We start from the raw sequence: 26459 nt of genomic DNA, 5'->3' as shown, positions 1-26459 counted from the left end.
AATTATCATACAGCACAGTCGGACATCACAGTACCCTGACTGACAACCGACTCTGACAACTGACTCTGACAACTGACTCTGACAACCGACAACTGACTACCGACTCTGACAACCGACTCTGACAACTGACTCTGACAACCGACAACTGACTACCGACTCTGACAACCGACTCTGACAACCGACTCTGACTACCGACTCTGACTACCGACTCTGACTACCGACTCTGACAACCGACTCTGACAACCGACTCTGACAACCGACTCTGACAACCGACTCTGACAATTGTCAGTGAGAGTCATTTGTTATACTCAGTGTCCGAGTCAGTTGTCAAATTTCGGGTTCGCTCACTATATTGAGTGCAATGGTCGCCCGGCCTTCTCCTGCATTGGGTGCAATGGTCGCCCGGTCCGCTCCCTGCATCAGTTGCAATGGTCGCCCGGTCCCCTCCCTGCATCAGGTGCAATGGTCGCCCGCTCCGCTCCCTGCATCAGTTGCAATGGTCGCCCGGTCCGCTCCCTGCATCGGGTGCAATGGTTGCCCGGTCTGCTCCCTGCATCGGTTGCAATGGTCGCCCGGTCTGCTCCCTGCATCGGTTGCAATGGTCGCCCGGTCCGCTCCCTGCATCAGGTGCAATGGTCGCCCGGTCCGCTCCCTGCATCGGGTGCAATGGTCGCCCGGTCTGCTCCCTGCATAGGGTGCAATGGTCGCCCGGTCCGCTCCCTGCATCAGGTGCAATGGTCGCCCGGTCCGCTCCCTGCATCAGGTGCAATGGTCGCCCGGTCTGCTCCCTGCATCAGGTGCAATGGTTGCCCGGTCCGCTCCCTGCATCGGGTGCAATGGTCGCCCGGTCCGCTCCCTGCATCAGGTGGAATGGTCGCCCGGTCTGCTCCCTGCATCGGGTGCAATGGTCGCCCGGTCTGCTCCCTGCATCAGGTGCAATGGTCGCCCGGTCTGCTCCCTGCATCGGGTGCAATGGTCGCCCGGTCCGCTCCCTGCATCGGGTGCAATGGTCGCCCGGTCCGCTCCCTGCATCAGGTGCAATGGTCGCCCGGTCTGCTCCCTGCATCAGGTGCAATGGTCGCCTGGTCTGCTCCCTGCATCAGGTGCAATGGTTGCCCGGTCTGCTCCCTGCATCGGGTGCAATGGTCGCTCGGTCTGCTCCCTGCATCAGGTGCAATGGTCGCCCGGTCTGCTCCCTGCATCAGGTGCAATGGTTGCCCGGTCTGCTCCCTGCATCGGTTGCAATGGTTGCCCGGTCCGCTCCCTGCATCGGTTGCAATGGTCGCCCGGTCTGCTCCCTGCATCGGTTGCAATGGTCGCCCGCTCCGCTCCCTGCATCGGTTGCAATGGTCGCCCGGTCTGCTCCCTGCATCGGTTGCAATGGTCGCCCGGTCCGCTCCCTGCATCAGGTGCAATGGTTGCCCGGTCCCCTCCCTGCATCGGTTGCAATGGTTGCCCGGTCCCCTCCCTGCATCGGTTGCAATGGTCGCCCGGTCTGCTCCCTGCATCGGGTGCAATGGTCGCCCGGTCTGCTCCCTGCATCAGGTGCAATGGTTGCCCGGTCCGCTCCCTGCATCAAGTGCAATGGTTGCCCGGTCTGCTCCCTGCATCAGGTGCAATGGTCGCCCGGTCTGCTCCCTGCATCAGGTGCAATGGTTGCCCGGTCCGCTCCCTGCATCGGTTGCAATGGTCGCCCGCTCCGCTCCCTGCATCGGTTGCAATGGTCGCCCGGTCTGCTCCCTGCATCGGTTGCAATGGTCGCCCGGTCCGCTCCCTGCATCAGGTGCAATGGTTGCCCGGTCCCCTCCCTGCATCGGTTGCAATGGTTGCCCGGTCCCCTCCCTGCATCGGTTGCAATGGTCGCCCGGTCTGCTCCCTGCATCGGGTGCAATGGTCGCCCGGTCTGCTCCCTGCATCAGGTGCAATGGTTGCCCGGTCCGCTCCCTGCATCAGGTGCAATGGTTGCCCGGTCTGCTCCCTGCATCAGGTGCAATGGTCGCCCGGTCTGCTCCCTGCATCAGGTGCAATGGTTGCCCGGTCCGCTCCCTGCATTGGGTGCAATGGTCGCCCGGTAATTAACATGTGAATGATTAGTAGCCGGGCGCTGGTAACGAGCTTGGTCAGGGGCAGATTTCGCGCTGGCACCGGCCGCATTCTCCTCGCTCTGCCAGCGCAGTCACGCTCCTCCATCGCTGCCAGGGGAGGACGAGGCGTCGGGGATAGAACCTCTGCTGGCGAATACGACTGACCCTTCACTAGAAACCTCTGTGATTCCAGAGCCGCACGAGATCTGCCCCGAGGAAAACTACTCCGCTCTCGTATGGCAAGAAACCCCAGCGGGAGACACGGCCGAGGTCCGGTGCCCCAGGAATGCCACAGGTAAGGCCGCGGCGGGGTGAGGAGGGGGGACACGGTGCAGCCGGGTGAGAAAACTGCAATGTGGAGAACGTCTGTGCCCTATGGGGAGTGTGACATGTGGAAGCTTTCTATGCTCAGATCTGCCATGATCCATCCATTGGGGACTCCAGCCTCACTGCATTGTGTATTGGGGTCTGTGGTGGTCTGAAATCCCCCTCCTGTCTCATCATTGACTCACTGCTGCTCTCCTTTCCCCATGCTTTACACTGCAGCACTGCTCAGTTAGAACACAACTACAATCCGTAAGGGCAGCGCTGCTCTCAGGACACCGTCACCCCACCTTAGAAGCAGAGTTTATTATGGGCTGCATTAGTCTTCTATCCCCCTTCTGTCTAATCAGGGGTCACTGCACTTCTCCTTACTCCTTACTTTACACTTCAGCTCTGCTTTTTTCAGACTTCTGTGTTCACAAAAAATTTGATTTTATTTCATTCAAGGACAGAAAGATAGAAAACCCCTTCTAAGCACCAACAACTCTGCAGGAAGTCAGAGGCAACCATAGTGCCTACCTTCCCCTATGCCCCTATGGTAACACTTCCTGGCAGCTCAGTTTGCACATCATGTGTTGGTGATGATGGTGGACACGGTGTTAGGGCAGGTGGAGGAGCCCTTGATACCTATAAAAAAATAAGCTTCCACCTGAGGAATGAAGGTGTCGTCTCAGGAGGAGTCTTCACCTCCTGCTTGCATTTACAGTGCCTGAGCTGGTGTCAGCACCGCGGCCGGCGGACAGCAGAGACTGAGGGTGCACCGCTACCACTGATCACCGGGGATGACGTGTATCTCCTCAAGCTGCCTAATTGTCTCCATTCACAAGAAATATTAATATTATTCACTTATTTAGCGCCATTAATTCCACAGCTTTACATACATTGACAACACTGTCCCCATGGGGACTCACAATCTAGAGTCCCTATGTCTCAGAAGCAGCTTGTCTCCAGTCTGGACGACCCTCTGTGACAGCAGCAAATATAGGAAAACTGTATAGTAATATTCGCCGTGTGTCCCCCATCTTTTCCTATCCATCGTTTTATCTGACTCAAGGGCTGGAGTCACAGCTACACTGCTCAGTATTGCTGTATAAGGTCCTTTATAATGTGGCTTTCTAGATAGTGTTTTCTCTCACCCCCAGTATTGGATTCACAGCTACACTGCTCAGTATTTCTTTATAAGGTCCTTTATATTGTTTCTTTCTAGTCAGTGTTTTCTTTCACCTCAAGTACTGGATTCATAGCTACACTGCTTAGGAGACCTTATAAAGTAATACTAAGCAGTGTAGCTATGAATCCAGTACTTGAGGTGAAAGAAATACTATCTAGAAAGTAACATAACGAAGGACCTTATAAAGCAATACTGAGCAGTGTAACTGTGAATCCAGTACTTGAGGTGAAAGAAAACACTGTCTAGAAAGCAACATTACAGGGAACCTTATAAAGCAATACTGTGACGCTGCTTTCTAGTTAGTGTTTTCTCTCACCCCCAGCACTGGATTCACAGCTACACTGCTCAGCATTGCTTTATAAGGTCCTTTATGATGTTACTTTCTAGATAGTGTTTTCTCTCACCCCCAGTACTGGATTCATAGCTACACTGCTCAGTATTGCTTTATAAGGTCCTTTGTTATGTTACTTTCTAGATAGTGTTTTCTTTCACCCCCAGCACTGGATTCATAGCTGCACTGCTCAGTATTGCTTTATGAGGTCCTTTATATTGTTACTTTCTAGATAGTGTTTTCTTTCACCTCCAGTGCTAGATTCACAGATACACTGCTCAGTATTGCTTTATAAGGTCTTTTGTAATGTTACTTTCTAGGTAGTGTTTATTTCACCTCCAGTACTGGATTCATAGCTACACTGCTCAGTATTGCTTTATAAGGTCCTTTATAATGTTGCTTTCTAGATAGTGTTTTCTTTCACCCTCCAGTACTGGATTCACAGATTCACTGCTCAGTATTGCTTTTTAGATAGTGTTTTCTCTTTCACCCCCAGTACTGGATTAATGGCTACACGTCTTAGTATTGTTCTATAAGATCCTGTATAATGTTACTTTCTAGTTAGTGTTTTCTTTCACCCCCAGTACTGGATTCATAGCTACACTGCTCAGTATTGCTTTATAAGGTCCTTTATATTGTTACTTTCTGGATAGTGTTTTCTTTCACCCCCAGTACTGGATTCATAGTTACACTGCTCAGTATTGCTTTATAAGGTCCTTTATAATGTTGCTTTCTAGATAGTGTTTTCTTTCACCCTCCAGTACTGGATTCACAGATACACTGCTCAGTATTGCTTTTTAGATAGTGTTTTCTCTTTCACCCCCAGTACTGGATTAATGGCTACACGTCTTAGTATTGTTCTATAAGATCCTGTATAATGTTACTTTCTAGTTAGTGTTTTCTTTCACCCCCAGTACTGGATTCATAGCTACACTGCTCAGTATTGCTTTATAAGGTCCTTTATATTGTTACTTTCTGGATAGTGTTTTCTTTCACCCCAGTACTGGATTCATAGTTACACTGCTCAGTATTGCTTTATAAGGTCCTTTATAATGTTGCTTTCTAGATAGTGTTTTCTTTCACCCTCCAGTACTGGATTCACAGATACACTGCTCAGTATTGCTTTTTAGATAGTGTTTTCTCTTTCACCCCCAGTACTGGATTAATTGCTACATGTCTTAGTATTGTTCTGTAAGATCCTGTATAATGTTACTTTCTAGTTAGTGTTTTCTTTCACCCCCAGTACTGGATTCACAGCTACACTGCTCAGTATTACTTCATAAGATCTTTTGTGATGCTGCTTCCTAGTAAGTGTTTTATCTCACCCCAGAGCTGGATTCACAGCTACACTGCTCAGTTCTGTTGGATAATCTCCTCCTTCATGCTGCTGCTTCTTACCATGTAGTACATATGGACAGGAGAGTAGGAACCCCTCATGAGTGTGCAGTGCATGGGAGACCTCATAGAAGCTACTTCCCCACCAGCTCAGAGACAACTGAAAACTAGATCCTTAGAGAAAACTGATGATAAAATGTACTGGAGGGGAAGAAATTGTGAAAAGTGCCCTGTTATATCAGGTGCTTGACTCTAGATTTACAGGACATTTTTTCCATTTATCGCCAGTGATCCTAAAATTGAGGATGAGTGTGGATAATTTGCAGTAAATGCGTCCACACCATAATATGCCCGTAGTGGGGACGGAGATGTAGCAGTGCTCAATATATCAACTCACTCCAGGAACATTTGCCGTTCAGAACCCTGGAAAGCTGGGTGGTAAACCCTGTGCAGCTTCCCTATGCACAGATTTATAATCCCCGGAAATCCCTCCTTGTCAGTGCGCTGGTTGGGGAATATCCCTTTAATGCTGCTGTTCGTTTGCAGGTCTGATTCTCCGAAAGTGCGTTCTGGACGAGGTGGGAGAGGCGTACTGGGAGGCTCCGACGTACATCAAATGTGTTTCCCTTGACTACAGGAATATTCAACAGATGGTAAGATAAAAAAAATACGTCTTGGCGTCTCCTCCACTCTTATTATTTATGGTTTTATTCAATTTGTTCTTTTTGACTTTTTTTTTTCTGTGAAACGCGCGTCGAGCTGTTGGCGCTGTAATAATGCAGGTTGGTGGCGTCTCCAGATACGAGACATCCGGGGGAAGGGAACGGTTTAAGTGCTTTTTGTGATCTGTATTATTATGTGCTCAGCAAGCCGCCATCATTCCTTCCTGAATTGCGCTCACCTTTGTATGACGACTTCTAAGGCTTTTGGCGCGTTTTGCTTTTTTTTTTTTGCTAAATGAGATCTAAGCTGATAAATATGTTGTTAGGAGAGGCGGGAAACGCGGGAATCGGCTGCAAATACCGAGCACAATCCGGGTTATCGTGCCTTGGGCTAATGAGCATGGGAATGTGCCCAGGCCGACGCGTTTCGGGGACATTGCAGATCATTGAAGGGATTCCTAGTGCCGAGGACGGCCGCCTCTTCCCGTTTTCTGCCGTAGCATCACTGTATTATTAGGCTGGGTGACTACCTCCGGGGCAGCCATATTGAATATTTTACATTTATAGGGGAATACCCTACTAAAGATTTTTTAAAGGGCAACACCCCCCGTTGGTGGTTTGGAGGTCTCCGGCTGTATTGATGCATTATGTGTCTGTTTGCAGATCAGGGAGCACCTCTTGAGGGCTCAGAGGGGGCAGAAGGGGGAAGGCGTCTCGGGGGTGCTGCAGACCCTGGTGGATGCCACCCAAGAAGGTGCCAGCTACAGCGGAGACATCTTATCCATCGTGGACAGTCTGAGGAACATGACCGAGATCTTCCGACGACCGTACCACAGCCCGTCCTCCAACGACGTCCAGGTGAGAGGACACTTAGATATATGGGAGGCTTAGATACAGCAGCTCAGCAGACCGGATCAGGCACAATAGCAATAGATACAGCAAAAATTAGTAGAAAGTTTCATGCATGTCTTAGATACAGACTTAGATACACAGCGTCAAAACCAACAGCACACATTATAGGATTAGATACACAACTCAACTAACAACATCACAGATGATTGAATTAGATACAGCTCAGCAGACAGTATCACACAGGATAGGATTAGATACACAGCTCAGCAGACAGTATCACACAGGGTAGGATTAGATACACAGCTCAACAGATAGTATCACACAGGAGAGGATTAGATACACAGCTCAACAGATAGTATCACACAGGAGAGGATTAGATACACAGCTCAGCAGACAGTATCACACAGGATAGGATTAGATACACAGCTCAGCAGACAGTATCACACAGGGTAGGATTAGATACACAGCTCAACAGATAGTATCACACAGGAGAGGATTAGATACACAGCTCAACAGATAGTATCACACAGGAGAGGATTAGATACACAGCTCAACAGATAGTATCACACAGGATAGGATTAGATACAGCTCAGCAGACAGTATCACACAGGATAGGATTAGATACACAGCTCAGCAGACAGTATCACACAGGGTAGGATTAGATACACAGCTCAACAGATAGTATCACACAGGAGAGGATTAGATACACAGCTCAGCAGACAGTATCACACAGGAGAGGATTAGATACAGCTCAGCAGACAGTATCCCACAGGATAAGATTAGATACATAGCTCAGCAGACAGTATCACACAGGAGGGGATGAGATACAGCTCAGCAGTCAGTATCACACAGGAGAGGATTAGATGCACAGCTCAGCAGACAGTATCACACAGGATAGGATTAGATATAGCTCAGCAGACAGTATCACACAGGAGAGGATTAGATACACAGCTCAGCAGACAGTATCACACAGGAGAGGATTAGATAGATACAGCTCAGCAGACAGTATCACACAGGAGAGGATTAGATGCACAGCTCAGCAGACAGTATCACACAGGATAGGATTAGATATAGCTCAGCAGACAGTATCATACAGGAGAGGATTAGATACACAGCTCAGCAGACAGTATCACACAGGATAGGATTAGATACACAGCTGAGCAAACAGTATCACACATGATGATAGGCTTAGATACACCTCGGATACTATTTTCCACATTTCGTACACATCAGTAGCCCACAGTGCCATTTGCAGGCTGTGGAGACACAAGTGAGGACGCTATCAGCTCAGATGCATCTTCACAGTAATTACGCGGAGTATGAGGGTATCCGAGCCGGCAGGAAGCAATGTGGAGGACACAATGTGCCGGGCAGACACGTGTAGACTGCAGAGAATAACATGGAGCCGGGGGGATCCGCCTGGAGAGCGGGCGTCTCGGGCGGTAAAGCTGCTGTAGTGAGAGGTGGGATGGAAAACAAGACGAGAGCAGAATGTTCTCTCCCGGCCGGCGGTAACAATCTGTCTTATTGTCTGTTTCTTCCGTCTCTTCTCGCAGAACTTCGTGCAGATCATCAGCAACTTACTGTCCGACGAGAACCGGGACAAGTGGGACGAATCCCAAATGGTGAGTGACGGCAAACCCTGCATGTTCTCATATTAGGGCATAAGAACCGTAGAAAAAGCCAAGAGCCCTGCCGAGGGGCCACAGGGTACTGCAGCCCACCTCAACCGGCCCCCACATAGGTGGAGCCCACCTCAACCGACCCCCATATAGGATGAGCCCACCTCAACCAACCCCATATAGGAGGAGCCCACCTCAACTGACCCCATATAGGAGGAGTCCACCTCAACCAACCCCATATAGGAGGAGTCCACCTCAACCGACCCCCATATAGAAGGAGCCCACCTCAACCGACCCCATATAGGAGGAGTCCACCTCAACCGGCCCCCACATAGGAGGAGTCCACCTCAACCAACCCCCATATAGAAGGAGCCCACCTCAACCGGCCCCCACATAGGAGGAGCCTGCCTCAACCGACCCCCATATAGGATGAGCCCACCTCAACTGACCCCATATAGGAGGAGTCCACCTCAACCAACCCCATATAGGAGGAGCCCACCTCAACCAACCCCATATAGGAGGAGCCCACCTCAACCGACCCCCCATATAGGATGAGCCCACCTCAACCGACCCCCATATAGAAGGAGCCCACCTCAACCGACCCCATATAGGAGGAGTCCACCTCAACCGGCCCCCACATAGGAGGAGCCCACCTCAACTGACCCCCATATAGGAGGAGCCCGCCTCAACCGACCCCCATATAGGAGGAGCCCACCTCAACTGACCCCATATAGGAGGAGTCCACCTCAACCAACCCCATATAGGAGGAGCCCACCTCAACCAACCCCATATAGGAGGAGCCCACCTCAACCGACCCCCCATATAGGATGAGCCCACCTCAACCAACCCCCATATAGAAGGAGCCCACCTCAACCGACCCCATATAGGAGGAGTCCACCTCAACCGGCCCCCACATAGGAGGAGCCCACCTCAACTGACCCCCATATAGGAGGAGCCCACCTCAACTGGCCCCATATAGGAGGAGCCCACCTCAACCGGCCCCCTTATAGGATGAGCTCACCTCAACCGACCCCATACAGGAGGAGTCCACCTCAACCAACCCCATATAGGAGGAGTCCACCTCAACCAACCCCATACAGGAGGAGTCCACCTCAACCGGCCCCATATAGGAGGAGTCCACCTCAGCAACCCCATATAGAAGGAGCCCACATCAACCAACCCCATATAGAAGGCGCCCACCTCAACTAAACCCATATAGGAAGAGTCCACTTCAACCGACCCCCATATAGTATGAGCCCACCTCAAACAACCCCATATAGGAGGAGCCCACCTCAACTGACCCCATATAGGAGGAGTCCACCTCATCTGACCCCATATAGGAGGAGTCCACCTCATCTGACCCCCCATATAGAAGGAGCCCACCTCAACTGACCCAATATAGGAGGAGTCCATCTCAACCAATCCCATATAGGAGGAGTCCACCTCAACTGACGCCCATATACGAGGAGTCCACCTCAATTGATCTTATATAGGAGCAGCCCATCTCAACTGACCCTGTATAGGAGGAGTCCACCTCAACCAATCCCATGTAGGAGGAGCCCACTTCAACCGACCCCACATAGGCGCAGTCCACCTCAACCAACCTCATATAGGAGCCGTCCACTTCAACTGACCCTGATGTCCCCACAGTACATCCCCCCCCAAACACAGTATGCTGTCTTTACAGTGCATTCCCCACACACATTATGATGTCCCCACAGTACATTCCCCCCACACAGTATGATGTCCTCACAGTACATTCCCCCCACACACAGTATGATGTCCCCACAGTACACGCCCCCAAACACAGTATGTTGTCCTCACAGTACATTCCCCCACACACAGTATGATGTCTCCACAGTACATTCCCCCCACACACACAGTATGATGTCCTCACAGTACATTCCCCCCACACACAATATGATGTCCTCACAGTAGATTCCCCCCCACACAGTATGATGACCTCACAGTACATTCCCCCACACACCGTATGATGTCCCCACAGTACATTCCCCCCACACAGTATGATGTTCTCACAGTACATTCCCCCACACACAGTATGATATCTTCACAGCACATTCCCCCACACACAGTATGATGTCCCCACAGTATATTCCCCCACACACAGTATGATGTCCCCACAGTATATTCCCCCCACACAGTATGATGTCCCCACAGTACATTCCCCCCACACAGTATGATGTCCCCACAGTTCATTCCCCTCACACAGTATGATGTCCTCACAGTACATTTCCCCACACACAGTATGATGTCCCCACAGTACATTCCCCCCACACTGTATGATGTTCTCACAGTACATTTCCCCACACACAGTATGATGTCCTCACAGTACATTCCCCCACACACAGTATGATGTCCCCACAGTATATTCCCATACACACAGTGTGATGTCCCCACAGTATATTCCCCCCACACAGTATGATGTCCCCACAGGACATTCCCCCCACACAGTATGATGTCCTCACAGTACATTCCCCCACACACAGTATGATGTCCCCACAGTACATTCCCCCCCACACAGTATGATGTCCTCACAGTACATTCCCCCACACACAGTATGATGTCCCCACAGTATATTCCCATACACACAGTGTGATGTCCCCACAGTATATTCCCCCCACACAGTATGATGTCCCCACAGTACATTCCCCCCACACAGTATGATGTCCCCACAGTACATTCCCCCCACACAGTATGATGTTCTCACAGTACATTCCCCCACACACAGTATGATGTTCTCACAGTACATTCCCCCACACACAGTATGCTGTCCTCACAGTACATTCCCCCACACACAGTATGATGTTCTCACAGTACATTCCCCCAAACACAGTATGATGTCCCCACAGTACATTCCCCCCACACACAGTATGATGTCCCCACAGTACATTCCCCCCACACAGTATGATGTCCTCACAGTACATTCCCCCACACACAGTATGATGTCCTCACAGTACATTCCCCCCACGCACAGTATGATGTCCCCACAGTACATTCCCCCACACACAGTATGATGTCCTCACAGTACATTCCCCCCACGCACAGTATGATGTCCCCACAGTACATTCCCCCACACACAGTATGATGTCCTCACAGTACATTCCCCCCACACACAGTATGATATCCTCACAGTACATTCCCCCACACACAGTATGATGTCCTCACAGTACATTCCCCCCACGCACAGTATGATGTCCCCACAGTACATTCCCCCACACACACCATGATGTCCCCACAGTACATTCCCCCCACACACAGTATGATGTCCCCACAGTACATTCCCCTACACACAGTATGATGTCCTCACAGTACATTCCCCCACACACAGTATAATGCCCCCACAGTACATTACCCCACACACAGTATGATGTCCCCACAGTATATTCCCACACAGTATGATGTCCCCACAGTATATTCCCCCACACACAGTATAATGTCCCCACAGTACATTCCTCCACACACAGTATGATGTCCCCACAGTACATTCCCCCACACACAGTATGATGTCCTCACAGTACATTCCCCCCACACATTATGATGTCCCCACAGTACATTCCTCCCCACACACAGTATGATGTCCTGACAGAAAATTCCCCCCACACACAATATGATGTCCTCACAGTAGATTCCCCCCCACACAGTATGATGTCCTCACAGTAGATTCCCCCACACATAGTATGATGTCCCCACAGTACATTCCCCCACACACAGTATGATGTCCCCACGGTACATTCCCCCACACACAGCATGATGTCCTCACAGTATATTCCCCCACACACAGTATAATGTCCTCACAGTACATTCCCCCCACGCACAGTATGATGTCACCACAGTACATTCCCCCACACACACCATGATGTCCCCACAGTACATTCCCCCCACACACAGTATGATGTCCCCACAGTACATTCCCCTACACACAGTATGATGTCCTCACAGTACATTCCCCCACACACAGTATGATGCCCCCACAGTACATTCCCCCACACACAGTATGATGTCCCCACAGTACATTCCCACACAGTATGATATCCCCACAGTACATTCCCCCACACACAGTACATTCCCCCACACACAGTAAGATGTCCCCACAGTACATTCCCCCCACACACAGTATGATGTCCTCACGGTACATTCCCCCACACACAGTATGATGTCCCCACAGTATATTCCCCCCACACAGTATGATGTCCCCATAGTACATTCCCCCCACACAGTATGATGTCCCCACTATACATTCCCCACACACAGTATGATGTTCTCACAGTACATTCCCCCACACACACAGTATGATATCTTCACAGCACATTCCCCCACACACAGTATGATGTCCCCACAGTATATTTCCCCTCACACAGTATGATGTCCCCACAGTACATTCCCCCCACACAGTATGATGTCCCCACAGTACATTCCCCCCACACAGTATGATGTCCCCACAGTACATTCCCCCCACACAGTATGATGTCCCCACAGTACATTCCCCCCCACACACAGTATGATGTCCCCACAGTACATTCCCCTCACACAGTATGATGTCCTCACAGTACATTCCCCCACACACACAGTATGATGTCCCCACAGTACATTCCCCCCCACACACAGTATGATGTCCCCACAGTACATTCCCCTCACACAGTATGATGTCCTCACAGTACATTCCCCCCACACACAGTATGATGTCCTCACAGTACATTCCCCCACACACAGTATGATGTCCTCACAGTACATTCCCCCACACACAGTATGATGTCCCCACAGTATATTCCCCTCTGTGAGTACATGTGTTGTGTTAACAGGATGTTTCCACTCATTAAATATTAGTGTAAGTAATGCTAATAGAGCAGAGAATGTGTGATGAATAATGCACCTCCATTGAGATACTGCCCCTTCTTTGAAGAGAGATTGTGATTATAGTATCGGAGGAAAACATGGGGGAGCTGTGAGGTGAAGGTCGATTTGGCCTATTTCCATGTACATGGGCAGGGGACCCTATTCAAGGGGTCTCCAGTCCAATCCCAGTGGACAGAGGTAGAGGTCCCCATCCAAGGGATGGATGATAGGAGGTGGAGAAGAGGCAGGAGGCTGTGATGCCAACCACTGCCCAGTCTCCGGAGGGCGGAGGTCCTCCGGACGGGTGGATATAGGCAGCAGTCTTGGTTGTGGGCCCAGCTCAGCAATCAGTTATGGCTGCTGTGCTTGGACATAATATTGTGTAACCGTCTCTGAGTAATATCCATCAGCCAGAAATGAGCATTGTGCTGTGCAGGAATCGCTGCATTCATCGAGCTTTGATTTTTAAGACACAACATGAATGTTTTGCCACTAACTGATTGGCGCCTCCAATAAATCAATATACAAGATACATAAGGAGCAGATACTGCCATATAGAGGTCAGTGTGTGATATAGGTATTACATATAGAACAGATACTGCCATATAGAGGTCAGTGTGTGATATAGGTATTACATATAGAACAGATACTGCCATATAGAGGTCAGTGTGTGATATAGGTGATATCACATATAGGGAACATACCGCCATATAGAGGTCAGTGTGTGATATAGATATTACATATAGAACAGATACTGCCATATAGAGGTCAGTGTGTGATATAGGTGATATTACATATAGAGCAGATACTGCCATATACAGGTCAGTGTGTGATATAGGTGATATTACATATAGAGCAGATACTGCCATATAGAGGTCAGTGTGTGATATAGATATTACATATAGAGCAGATACCGCCATATAGAGGTCAGTGTGTGATATAGATATTACATATAGAACAGATACTGCCATATAGAGGTCAGTGTGTGATATAGGTGATATTACATATAGAGCAGATACTGCCATATACAGGTCAGTGTGTGATATAGGTGATATTACATATAGAGCAGATACTGCCATATAGAGGTCAGTGTGTGATATAGATATTACATATAGAGCAGATACCGCCATATAGAGGTCAGTGTGTGATATAGGTCATATTACAGATAGGGAAGTTACTGCCATATAGAGGTCAGCGTGTGATATAGGTGATATTACATACAGAGCAGATACTGCCATATAGAGGTCAGCGTGTGATATAGGTGATATTACATATAGAGCAGATACTGCCATATAGAGGTCAGTGTGTGATATAGGTGATATTACATATAGAGCAGATACCGCCATATAGAGGTCAGCGTGTGATATAGGTCATATTACAGATAGGGAAGTTACTGCCATATAGAGGTCAGCGTGTGATATAGGTGATATTACATATAGAGCAGATACTGCCATATAGAGGTCAGTGTGTGATATAGGTGATATTACATATAGAGCAGATACTGCCATATAGAGGTCAGTGTGTGATATAGGTGATATTACATATAGAGGAGATACTGCCATATAGAGGTCAGTGTGTGATATAGGTGATATTACTTGTAGAGCAGATACTGCCATATAGAGGTCAGTGTGTGATATAGGTGATATTACATATAGAGCAGACACTGCCATATAGAGGTCAGCGTGTGATATAGGTGATATTACATATAGAGGAGATACTGCCATATAGAGGTCAGTGTGTGATATTGGTGATATTACATGTAGAGCAGATACTGCCATATAGAGGTCAGTGTGTGATATAGGTGATATTACATATAGAGCAGATACTGCCATATAGAGGTCAGTGTGTGATATAGGTGATATTACATACAGAGCAGATACTGCCATATAGCGGTCAGTGTGTGATATAGGTGATATTACATATAGAACAGATACCGCCATATAGAGGTCAGTGTGTGATATAGGTGATATTACATATAGAGCAGATACTGCCATATAGAGGTCAGCGTGTGATATAGGTGATATTACATATAGAGCAGACACTGCCATATAGAGGTCAGCGTGTGATATAGGTGATATTACATATAGAGCAGACACTGCCATATAGAGGTTAGTGTGTGATATAGATATTACATATAGAGCAGATACTGCCATATAGAGGTCAGTGTGTGATATAGGTGATATTACATATAGAGCAGATACCGCCATATAGAGGTCAGTGTGTGATATAGGTGATATTACATATAGAGCAGATACTGCTATATAGAGGTCAGTGTGTGATATAGGTGATATTGCATATAGAGCAGATACTGCCATATAGAGGTCAGTGTGTGATATAGGTGATAGTACATATAGAGCAGATACTGCCATATAGAGGTCAGTGTGTGATATAGGTGATATTACATATAGAGCAGATACCGCCATATAGAGGTCAGTGTATGATATAGGTGATATTACATATAGAGCAGATACTGCTATATAGAGGTCAGTGTGTGATATAGGTGATATTACATATAGAGCAGATACTGCTATATACAGGTCAGTGTGTGATATAGGTGATATTACATATAGAGCAGATACTGCCATATAGAGGTCAGTGTATGATATAGGTGATCTTACATATAGAGCAGATACTGCTATATAGAGGTCAGTGTATGATATAGGTGATCTTACATATAGAGCAGATACTGCTATATAGAGGTCAGTGTGTGATATAGGTGATATTGCATATAGAGCAGATACTGCCATATAGAGGTCAGTGTGTGATATAGGTGATAGTACATATAGAGCAGATACTGCCATATAGAGGTCAGTGTGTGATATAGGTGATATTACATATAGAGCAGATACCGCCATATAGAGGTCAGTGTGTGATATAGGTGATATTCCATATAGAGCAGATACTGTTATATAGAGGTCAGTGTGTGATATAGGTGATATTACATATAGAGCAGATACTGCCATATAGAGGTCAGCGTGTGATATAGGTGATATTACATATAGAGCAGATACCGCCATATAGAGGTCAGTGTGTGATATAGGTGATATTCCATATAGAGCAGATACTGTTATATAGAGGTCAGTGTGTGATATAGGTGATATTACATATAGAGCAGATAGTGCTATATAGAGGTCAGTGTGTGATATAGGTGATAGTACATATAGGGAAGATACTGCCATATAGAGGTCAGTGTGTGATATAGGTGATATTACATATAGAGCAGATACTGCCATATAGAGGTCAGTGTGTGATATAGGTGATATTACATATAGAGCAGATACCGCCATATAGAGGTCAGTGTATGATATAGGTGATATTACATATAGAGCAGATACTGCTATATAGAGGTCAGTGTGTGATATAGGTGATATTACATATAGAGCAGATACTGCTATATACAGGTCAGTGTGTGATATAGGTGATATTACATATAGAGCAGATACTGCCATATAGAGGTCAGTGTATGATATAGGTGATCTTACATATAGAGCAGATACTGCTATATAGAGGTCAGTGTGTGATATAGGTGATATTGCATATAGAGCAGATACTGCCATATAGAGGTCAGTGTGTGATATAGGTGATAGTACATATAGAGCAGATACTGCCATATAGAGGTCAGTGTGTGATATAGGTGATATTACATATAGAGCAGATACCGCCATATAGAGGTCAGTGTGTGATATAGGTGATATTCCATATAGAGCAGATACTGTTATATAGAGGTCAGTGTGTGATATAGGTGATATTACATATAGAGCAGATACTGCCATATAGAGGTCAGCGTGTGATATAGGTGATATTACATATAGAGCAGATACCGCCATATAGAGGTCAGTGTGTGATATAGGTGATATTCCATATAGAGCAGATACTGCCATATAGAGGTCAGTGTGTGATATAGGTGATAGTACATATAGAGCAGATAGTGCTATATAGAGGTCAGTGTGTGATATAGGTGATAGTACATATAGGGAAGATACTGCCATATAGAGGTCAGTGTGTGATATAGGTGATATTACATATAGAGCAGATACTGCCATATAGAGGTCAGTGTGTGATATAGGTGATAGTACATATAGGGAAGATACTGCCATATAGAGGTCAGCGTGTGATATAGGTGATATTACATATAGAGCAGATAGTGGCATATAGAGGTCAGTGTGTGATATAGGTGATATTACATATAGAGCAGATACCGTCATATAGAGGTCAGTGTGTGATATAGGTGATATTCCATATAGAGCAGATACTGCCATATAGAGGTCAGTGTGTGATATAGGTGATAGTACATATAGAGCAGATAGTGCTATATAGAGGTCAGTGTGTGATATAGGTGATAGTACATATAGGGAAGATACTGCCATATAGAGGTCAGTGTGTGATATAGGTGATATTACATATAGAGCAGATACTGCCATATAGAGGTCAGTGTGTGATATAGGTGATAGTACATATAGGGAAGATACTGCCATATAGAGGTCAGTGTGTGATATAGGTGATATTACATATAGAGCAGACACTGCCATATAGAGGTTAGTGTGTGATATAGGTGATATCACATATAGCGGTCAGTGTTGGTGTTGTACATGGAGTGCATATTACCGCGGGGTCATTGTTGCTTCTTTCTTGATTTTCATGTTTAGGTTTTGAGACCGTTTCTTGCTTTATCACTCTGTAGCTGGATGTTTTCCATATCCAGGGTCCCCTGTGATGGGCGGTATACTACCTGTGCATGGTGTGGCGGCACAGTATCAGTTTCCAGCTTCTCTCGTTTCCTGCGGAGCAGAATATTGTCCTGATATTCATCTGACTGCGATTACATCACAATATGGCGGCATTATTATTGCTGCCGTTCTCTACTGTTATTACTATTATTATTATTTTGTGTCGTACGAACAAGTGAAAGCGCCGCCACTCCGCGTTGTCAAGACAACGGGACGGTGTGAAAACTAACGAAAACGTCTAATCCGAGGCGTTCAGCCCCGGCATTATTATTACCAGGACGGTGACTGAGAACGAACTAATGGGGAAAGGGACGCAACCGCCCGCCCGGAGGACCGCACTGATTATATAGGGCGCTGCAATATACAGTGCCTTGCGAAAGTATTCAGCCCCTTGAGTTTTTCAACCTTTTCTCACATTTCAGGCTTAAACATAAAGATAAAATGTTAATGTTCTGGAGAAGAATCAACAACAAGTGACACAATTGTAAAGATGAACAAAATTTATTGCTTATTGTAAACTTTTTTTAAAAATAAAACACTTAAAATTGGGGCGTGCAATATTATTCATCCCCTGTAAGTGAATACTTTGTAGCGCCCCCTTTTGCTGTGATTACAGCTGCAGTCTCTTGGGGGATGTGTCTATCAGTTTTGCACATGGAGAGGCTGAAATTCTCGCCCATTCTTCCTTTGTAAACAGCTGGAGCTGAGTGAGGTTGGATGGAGGTGTTTGTGAACAGCAGTTTTCAGCTCTTTCCACAGATTCTCAATTGGGTTCAGGTCTGGACTGTGACTTGGCCATTCTAACACCTGGATACGTTTATTTGTGAACCGTTCCATTGTAGATTTTGCTTTATGTTTGGGATCATTGTCTTGTTGGAAGACAAATCTCCGTCCCAGTCTCTGGTCTTTTGCAGACTCCAACAGGTTTTCTTCAAGAATAGTCCTGTATTTGGCTCCATCCATCTTCCCATCAATTTTAACCATCTTCCCTGTCCCTGCTGAAGAAAAGCAGGCCCAAACCATGATGCTGCCTCCACCATGTTTGACAGTGGGGATGGTGTGTTCAGGGTGATGAGCTGTGTTGCTGCTACATATCGTTTGGCATTGTGCCCAAATAGTTTGATTTTGGTTTCCTCTGAGCAGAGCACCTTCTTCCACATGTTTGGTGTCTCCAGGTGGCTTGTGGCAGACATTAAACAACACTTTTTATGGGTATCTTTGAGAAATGGCTTCTTCTTGCCACTCTTCCATAAAGGCCAGATTTGTGCAGTGTGCGACTGATTGTTGTCCTATGGACAGACTCTCCCACCTCAGCTGTAGATCTCTGCAGATCATCCAGAGGGATCATGGGCCTCTTGGCTGCATCTCTGATCAGTCTTCTCCTTGTGTGAGATGACAGTTTGGATGGACGGCCGGGTCTTGGTAGATTTGCAGTGGTATGATACTCCTTCCATTTCTATATGATCGCTTGCACAGAGCTCCTTGAGATGTTTAAAGTTGTGGAAATCTTTTTGTAACCAAATCCGGCTTTAAACTTCTCCACAACAGTATCACGGACCTGCCTGTTGTGTTCCTTGGTCTTCATGATGCTCTCTGCGCTTTACACAGAACACTGAGACTATCACAGAGCAGGTGCATTTATACGGAGACTTGATTACACACAGGGGCTTATATTTATCATCATCAGTCATTTAGGACAACATTGCATCATTCAGAGATCCTCAGTGAACTTCTGGAGTGAGTTTGCAGCACTGAAAGTAAAGGGAATGAATAATATTGCACGCCCCAATTTTCAGCTATTTTTTAAAAAAAAGTTTAAAATAAGCAATAAATATCATTCATCTTCACAATTGTGTCACTTGTTGTAGATTCTTCACCAGAACATTAAAATGTTTATCTTTATGTTTGAAGCCTGAAATGTGGGAAAAGGTTTAAAAATTCAAGGGGGGTGAATAATTTCGTAAGGCACTGTATGTGTGTGATATGCCAGCTGCAAAAGTATTAACTCCCATCAGAAATAAGCTATAATCTCCCCATGTTACACCATAGTCCTCCTTACATAGGACTGCAGGTGACATCTGCATTATCTGTAGTCAGTGATCTCTGCTGTATGTGTTCTTTCATCTGTTCCTGTGTTTTCTCTTGTACAGATGGGGCTGAGCATTAAGGATCTCTTCCGGTTGGTAGAAGACTTTATAGACGTCATTGGATTTCGGATGAAAGATTTTAAGGACTCGTACCAAGTGACAGATAACCTGGGTATGTGCTGTGCTGTGTGATGAGCTGTGCGATGTGCTGTGTGATGAGCTGTGCGATGTGCTGTGTGATGAGCTGTGCGATGTGCTGTGTGATGAGCTGTCCTGTGTGCTGTGTCCTGTGTGCTGTGCAGTGTGCTATGCAATGTGCTGTGTGATGTGCTGTGTAATGTGCTGTGCAGTGTGATGTGTGCTGTGCTGTGTGCTGTGTAATGTGCTGTGCAGTGTGATGTGTGCTGTGTAATGTGCTGTGCAGTGTGATGTGTGCTGTGCAGTGTGATGTGTGCTGTGCAGTGTGCTATGCAATGTGCTGTGTGCTGTGCTGTGTAATGTGCTATGTGCTGTGCAGTGTGCTATGCAATGTGATGTGTGCTGTGCTGTGTAATGTGCTATGTGCTGGGCTGTGTGATGTGTGGTGTCCTGTGTTCTATGCTGTGTGATGTGATGTTCTGTGTGCTGTGCTGTGTTGTGCTCTGTGCTGTGCTGTGTGCTATGCTGTGTTTTGTGCTGTGATGTGATGTTATCTGTGCTGTGTAATGTGCTGTGCTGTGTGATGAGCTGTGCGATGTGCTGTGTGATGAGCTGTCCTGTGTGCTGTGTCCTGTGTGCTGTATAATGTGCTGTGCAGTGTGATGTCTGCTGTGCTGTGTCCTGTGTGCTGTGTAATGTGCTGTGCAGTGTGATGTGTGCTGTGCTGTGTCCTGTGTGCTGTGTAATATGCTGTGCAGTGTGATCTGTGCTGTGTCCTGTGTGCTGTGTAATGTGTTGTGCAGTGTGATGTGTGCTGTGTAATGTGTTGTGCAGTGTGATGTGTGCTGTGCTGTGTCCTGTGTGCTGTGTAATGTGCTGTGCAGTGTGATGTGCAGTGTGATGTGTGCTGTGCAGTGTGCTATGCAATGTGCTGTGTGCTGTGCTGTGTAATGTGCTATGTGCTGGGCTGTGTGATGTGTGGTGTCCTGTGTACTATGCTGTGTGATGTGATGTTCTGTGTGCTGTGCTCTGTGCTGTGCTGTGTGATGTGCTGTGTTCTGTGTGCTATGCTGTGTTTTGTGCTGTGATGTGATGTTATCTGTGCTGTGTAATGTGCTGTGCTGTGTGCTTTATGCTGTTCTGTGCTATGTAATGTCAGTGTGCTGTGTGCTGTGTGCTGTGCTGTGTAATGTGCTGTGCTGTGTCCTATGCTGTATAATGTGCTCTGCTGTGTGCTCTGCTGTGTGCTGTGTCCTGTGTGCTGTGCTGTGCCGTGTGCTGTGCTGGTTGCGCTCCGCTCTGCTCGGCCACCACTAGGCTGCACTGGTCGCTCGTCAGCTGCGGTTTATGGATTCAGCTTGTTCTCTGCACGGAGCGCAGCTCTGCAGCTCTGCGGACGGCTCGTGCTCTGTGCGGGATTCCTTATTGTGCGCTTTTTGTATCCCTTTTGCGGCTGTTGATTTGCAGCACACGTTTCTTTCTTTGTATCTTTCTTCCATTCCATCTTCTCCTTTATTTCCTGTTTTTTCCTCTTTTCATCATTGTCACTTCAGCGTTTGTTTCTTACATTTGCAGCCTATTCATTGTAATTCAATTTCGACTTTTTTTTAAAAAAAAATAAAAAATCTCTTATTTTCCTTTTTTTCTGCTTCGACTCATTTTTTTTCTACATCATAAATTCTTGTACAAATTTGAGTTCTGCGTGCGACATTTTAATAGATCATGTAAAAGGCGCAAAAAATAAAAAAAAAACAAAATAAAGAGCTTTTCATATTTTTTAAATAATTCTTGCCCCACATGCGCAATTTTATCAAATTTGACTCAAATATTTCCCCAGCTACAGTGATAGCCCAGCAATAAGCAATATCCACATCGGGGTAAAATCCACCGTAAGCTAAAGTGAATGACGCCACATAGTGCTGAAATAATGCCGACATCAGTGACAATTCAGTGGCATTATGCATAAGGTCGTACAATCACGCAGTGTTCCTTAGAAGGTCTCTAATTGTATCTAAGGTTACAAAGCAACAAACAAGAAAAGTCACATATACATAAAACATACCGCAAAACGTGCTGTAATAAATGTGTAAACCCCTGTAAAGTCGCTGCCTAATCCTCAGTCTCTGCTGAATATTCTCCTTCCTAACAAGATGTTTTTTTTTTCTTTAAGTCTTAAGTATCTACAAGCGTCCAGCAAATAGTGCGACAGATATCAGCTTCCCGATGAAAGGCTGGAGAGGAATGGTGGAATGGGCGCGAAACTCCGAAGATAAGGCCTCAATATCCAAAAGCCTCCTGACTTCAGAAGACTCTGGTAAGTGACACAAACCTGCAAAAGAAGAGGAAGAGCCGGAGGTCACCAAACACGGGGAGAGCGGATCACACTGTCACTGATTAAGAGATTACTTTTCTTCTACATTTTAGTTTTCCCCTATGTACAAGAATATAACTACTATAATACTGCCCCTATATACAAGAATGTAACTACTATAATACTGCCCCCTATGTACAAGAATATAACTACTATAATACTGCTCCTATGTACAAGAATATAACTACTATAATACTGCCCCTATATACAAGAATGTAACTACTATAATACTGCCCCTATATACAAGAATGTAACTACTATAATACTGCCCCCTATGTACAGGAATATAACTACTATAATACTGCTCCTATGTACAAGAATATAACTACTATAATACTGCCCCCTATGTACAGGAATATAACTACTATAATACTGCCCCTATGTACAAGAATATAACTACTATAATACTGCCCCTATGTACAAGAATATAGCTACTATAATACTGTCCCTATGTACAAGAATATAACTACTATAATACTGCTCCTATGTACAAGAATATAACTACTATAATACTGCCCCTATAAACAAGAATATAGCTACTATAATACTGCCCCTATGTACAAGAATATAACTACTATAATACTGCCCCTATGTACAAGAATATAACTACTATAATACTGCCCCTATGTACAAGAATATAACTACTATAATACTGCTCCTATGTACAAGAATATAACTACTATAATACTGCTCCTATGTACAAGAATATAACTACTATAATACTGCCCCTATGTACAAGAATATAACTACTATAATACTGCCCCCTATGTACAAGAATATAACTACTATAATACTGCCGCTATGTACAAGAATATAACTACTATAATATTGCCCCTATGTACAAGAATATAACTACTATAATACTGCCCCCTATGTACAAGAATATAACTACTATAATACTGCCCCCTATGTACAAGAATATAACTACTATAATACTGCCCCTATGTACAAGAATATAACTACTATAATACTGCCCCTATGTACAAGAATATAACTACTATAATACTGCCCCTATATACAAGAATATAACTACTATAATACTGCTCCCTATGTACAAGAATATAACTACTATAATGCTGCCCCCTATGTACAAGAATATAACTACTATAATACTGCCCCCTATGTACAAGAATATAACTACTATAATACTGCCCCCTATGTACAAGAATATAACTACTATAATACTGCCCCCTATGTACAAGAATATAACTACTATAATACTGCCCCCTATGTACAAGAATATAACTACTATATTACTGCCCCTATGTACAAGAATATAACTACTATAATACTGCCCCTATGTACAAGAATATAACTACTATAATACTGCTCCTATATACAAGAATATAACTACTATAATACTGCCCCTATATACAAGAATATAGCTACTATAATACTGCTCCTATATACAAGAATATAACTACTATAATACTGCCCCTATATACAAGAATATAGCTACTATAATACTGCCCCCTATGTACAAGAATATAGCTACTATAATACTGCTCCTATATACAAGAATATAACTACTATAATACTGCCCCTATATACAAGAATATAGCTACTATAATACTGCCCCCTATGTACAAGAATATAACTACTATAATACTGCCCCTATGTACAAGAATATAACTACTATAATACTGCTCCTATATACAAGAATATAACTACTATAATACTGCCCCTATATACAAGAATATAGCTACTATAATACTGCTCCTATGTACAAGAATATAACTACTATAATACTGCCCCTATATACAAGAATATAGCTACTATAATACTGCCCCCTATGTACAAGAATATAACTACTATAATACTGCCCCCTATGTACAAGAATATAACTACTATAATACTGCCCCTATATACAAGAATATAGCTACTATAATACTGCTCCTATATACAAGAATATAGCTACTATAATACTGCTCCTATGTACAAGAATATAACTGCTATAATACTGCCCCTATATACAAGAATATAACTACTATAATACTGCCCCTATGTACAAGAATATAACTACTATAATACTGCCCCTATATACAAGAATATAACTACTATAATACTGCCCCTATATACAAGAATATAACTACTATAATACTGCCCCTATATACAAGAATATAACTACTATAATACTGCCCCTATGTACAAGAATATAACTACTATAATAATGCTCCTATATACAAGAATATAACTACTATAATGCTGCCCCTATGTACAAGAATATAACTACTATAATACTGCCCCTATATACAAGAATATAACTACTATAATACTGCCCCCTATATACAAGAATATAGCTACTATAATACTGCCCCCTATGTACAAGAATATAACTACTATAATACTGCCCCCTATGTACAAGAATATAACTACTATAATACTGCCCCTATATACAAGAATATAGCTACTATAATACTGCTCCTATGTACAAGAATATAACTGCTATAATACTGCCCCCTATGTACAAGAATATAACTACTATAATACTGCCCCCTATGTACAAGAATATAACTACTATAATACTGCCCCTATGTACAGGAATATAACTACTATAATACTGCCCCTATATACAAGAATATAGCTACTATAATACTGCTCCTATGTACAAGAATATAACTGCTATAATACTGCCCCCTATGTACAAGAATATAACTACTATAATACTGCCCCCTATGTACAAGAACATAACTACTATAATACTGCCCCTATATACAAGAATATAGCTACTATAATACTGCTCCTATGTACAAGAATATAACTGCTATAATACTGCCCCCTATGTACAAGAATATAACTACTATAATACTGCCCCTATGTACAAGAATATAACTACTATAATACTGCCTCCTCTATGTACAAGAATATACAGTTAGGTCCAGAAATATTTGGACAGTGACACAAGTTTTGTTATTTTAGCTGTTTACAAAAACATGTTCAGAAATACAATTCTATATATAATATGGGCTGAAAGTGCACACTCCCAGCTGCAATATGAGAGTTTTCACATCCAAATCGGAGAAAGGGTTTAGGAATCATAGCTCTGTAATGCATAGCCTCCTCTTTTTCAAAGGACCAAAAGTAATTGGACAAGGGACTCTAAGGGCTGCAATTAACTCTGAAGGCGTCTCCCTCGTTAACCTGTAATCAATGAAATAGTTAAAAGGTCTGGGGTTGATTACAGGTGTGTGGTTTTGCATTTTGAAGCTGTTGCTGTGACCAGACAACATGCGGTCTAAGGAACTCTCAATTGAGGTGAAGCAGAACATCCTGAGGCTGAAAAAAAAGAAAAATCCATCAGAGAGATAGCAGACATGCTTGGAGTAGCAAAATCAACAGTCGGGTACATTCTGAGAAAAAAGGAATTGACTGGTGAGCTTGGGAACTCAAAAAGGCCTGGGCGTCCACGGATGACAACAGTGGTGGATGATCGCCGCATACTTTCTTTGGTGAAGAAGAACCCGTTCACAACATCAACTGAAGTCCAGAACACTCTCAGTGAAGTAGGTGTATCTGTCTCTAAGTCAACAGTAAAGAGAAGACTCCATGAAAGTAAATACAAAGGGTTCACAACTAGATGCAAACCATTCATCAATTCCAAAAATAGACAGGCCAGAGTTAAATTTGCTGAAAAACACCTCATGAAGCCAGCTCAGTTCTGGAAAAGTATTCTATGGACAGATGAGACAAAGATCAACCTGTACCAGAATGATGGGAAGAAAAAAGTTTGGAGAAGAAAGGGAACGGCACATGATCCAAGGCACACCACATCCTCTGTAAAACATGGTGGAGGCAACGTGATGGCATGGGCATGCATGGCTTTCAATGGCACTGGGTCACTTGTGTTTATTGATGACATAACAGCAGACAAGAGTAGCCGGATGAATTCTGAAGTGTACCG

At 44.9% G+C, this 26459-nt stretch overlaps 1 protein-coding gene across 4 annotated transcripts in view; it reads left to right on the top strand.

Moving 5' to 3' along the window:
* Window positions 1-26459, top strand: part of ADGRB1 (adhesion G protein-coupled receptor B1) — a 719771-nt gene that overhangs the window by 434842 nt on the left and 258470 nt on the right. For all 4 annotated transcript variants that reach the window (XM_075352815.1, XM_075352814.1, XM_075352813.1 and 1 more), the window contains exons 9-14: window positions 2278-2379; window positions 5792-5898; window positions 6571-6765; window positions 8316-8384; window positions 20113-20221; window positions 22358-22501. In XM_075352815.1, the coding sequence (XP_075208930.1) occupies window positions 2278-2379; window positions 5792-5898; window positions 6571-6765; window positions 8316-8384; window positions 20113-20221; window positions 22358-22501 (726 nt within the window). The remainder of the gene's footprint in view (window positions 1-2277; window positions 2380-5791; window positions 5899-6570; window positions 6766-8315; window positions 8385-20112; window positions 20222-22357; window positions 22502-26459) is intronic.

Source organism: Anomaloglossus baeobatrachus, chromosome 6 (genome assembly GCF_048569485.1).
Source record: "Anomaloglossus baeobatrachus isolate aAnoBae1 chromosome 6, aAnoBae1.hap1, whole genome shotgun sequence".
Classification (NCBI taxonomy): domain Eukaryota; kingdom Metazoa; phylum Chordata; class Amphibia; order Anura; family Aromobatidae; genus Anomaloglossus; species Anomaloglossus baeobatrachus.
The sequence above is the reverse complement of the archived record's forward strand: the minus strand, read 5'-3'. Positions and strand labels throughout refer to the sequence as shown.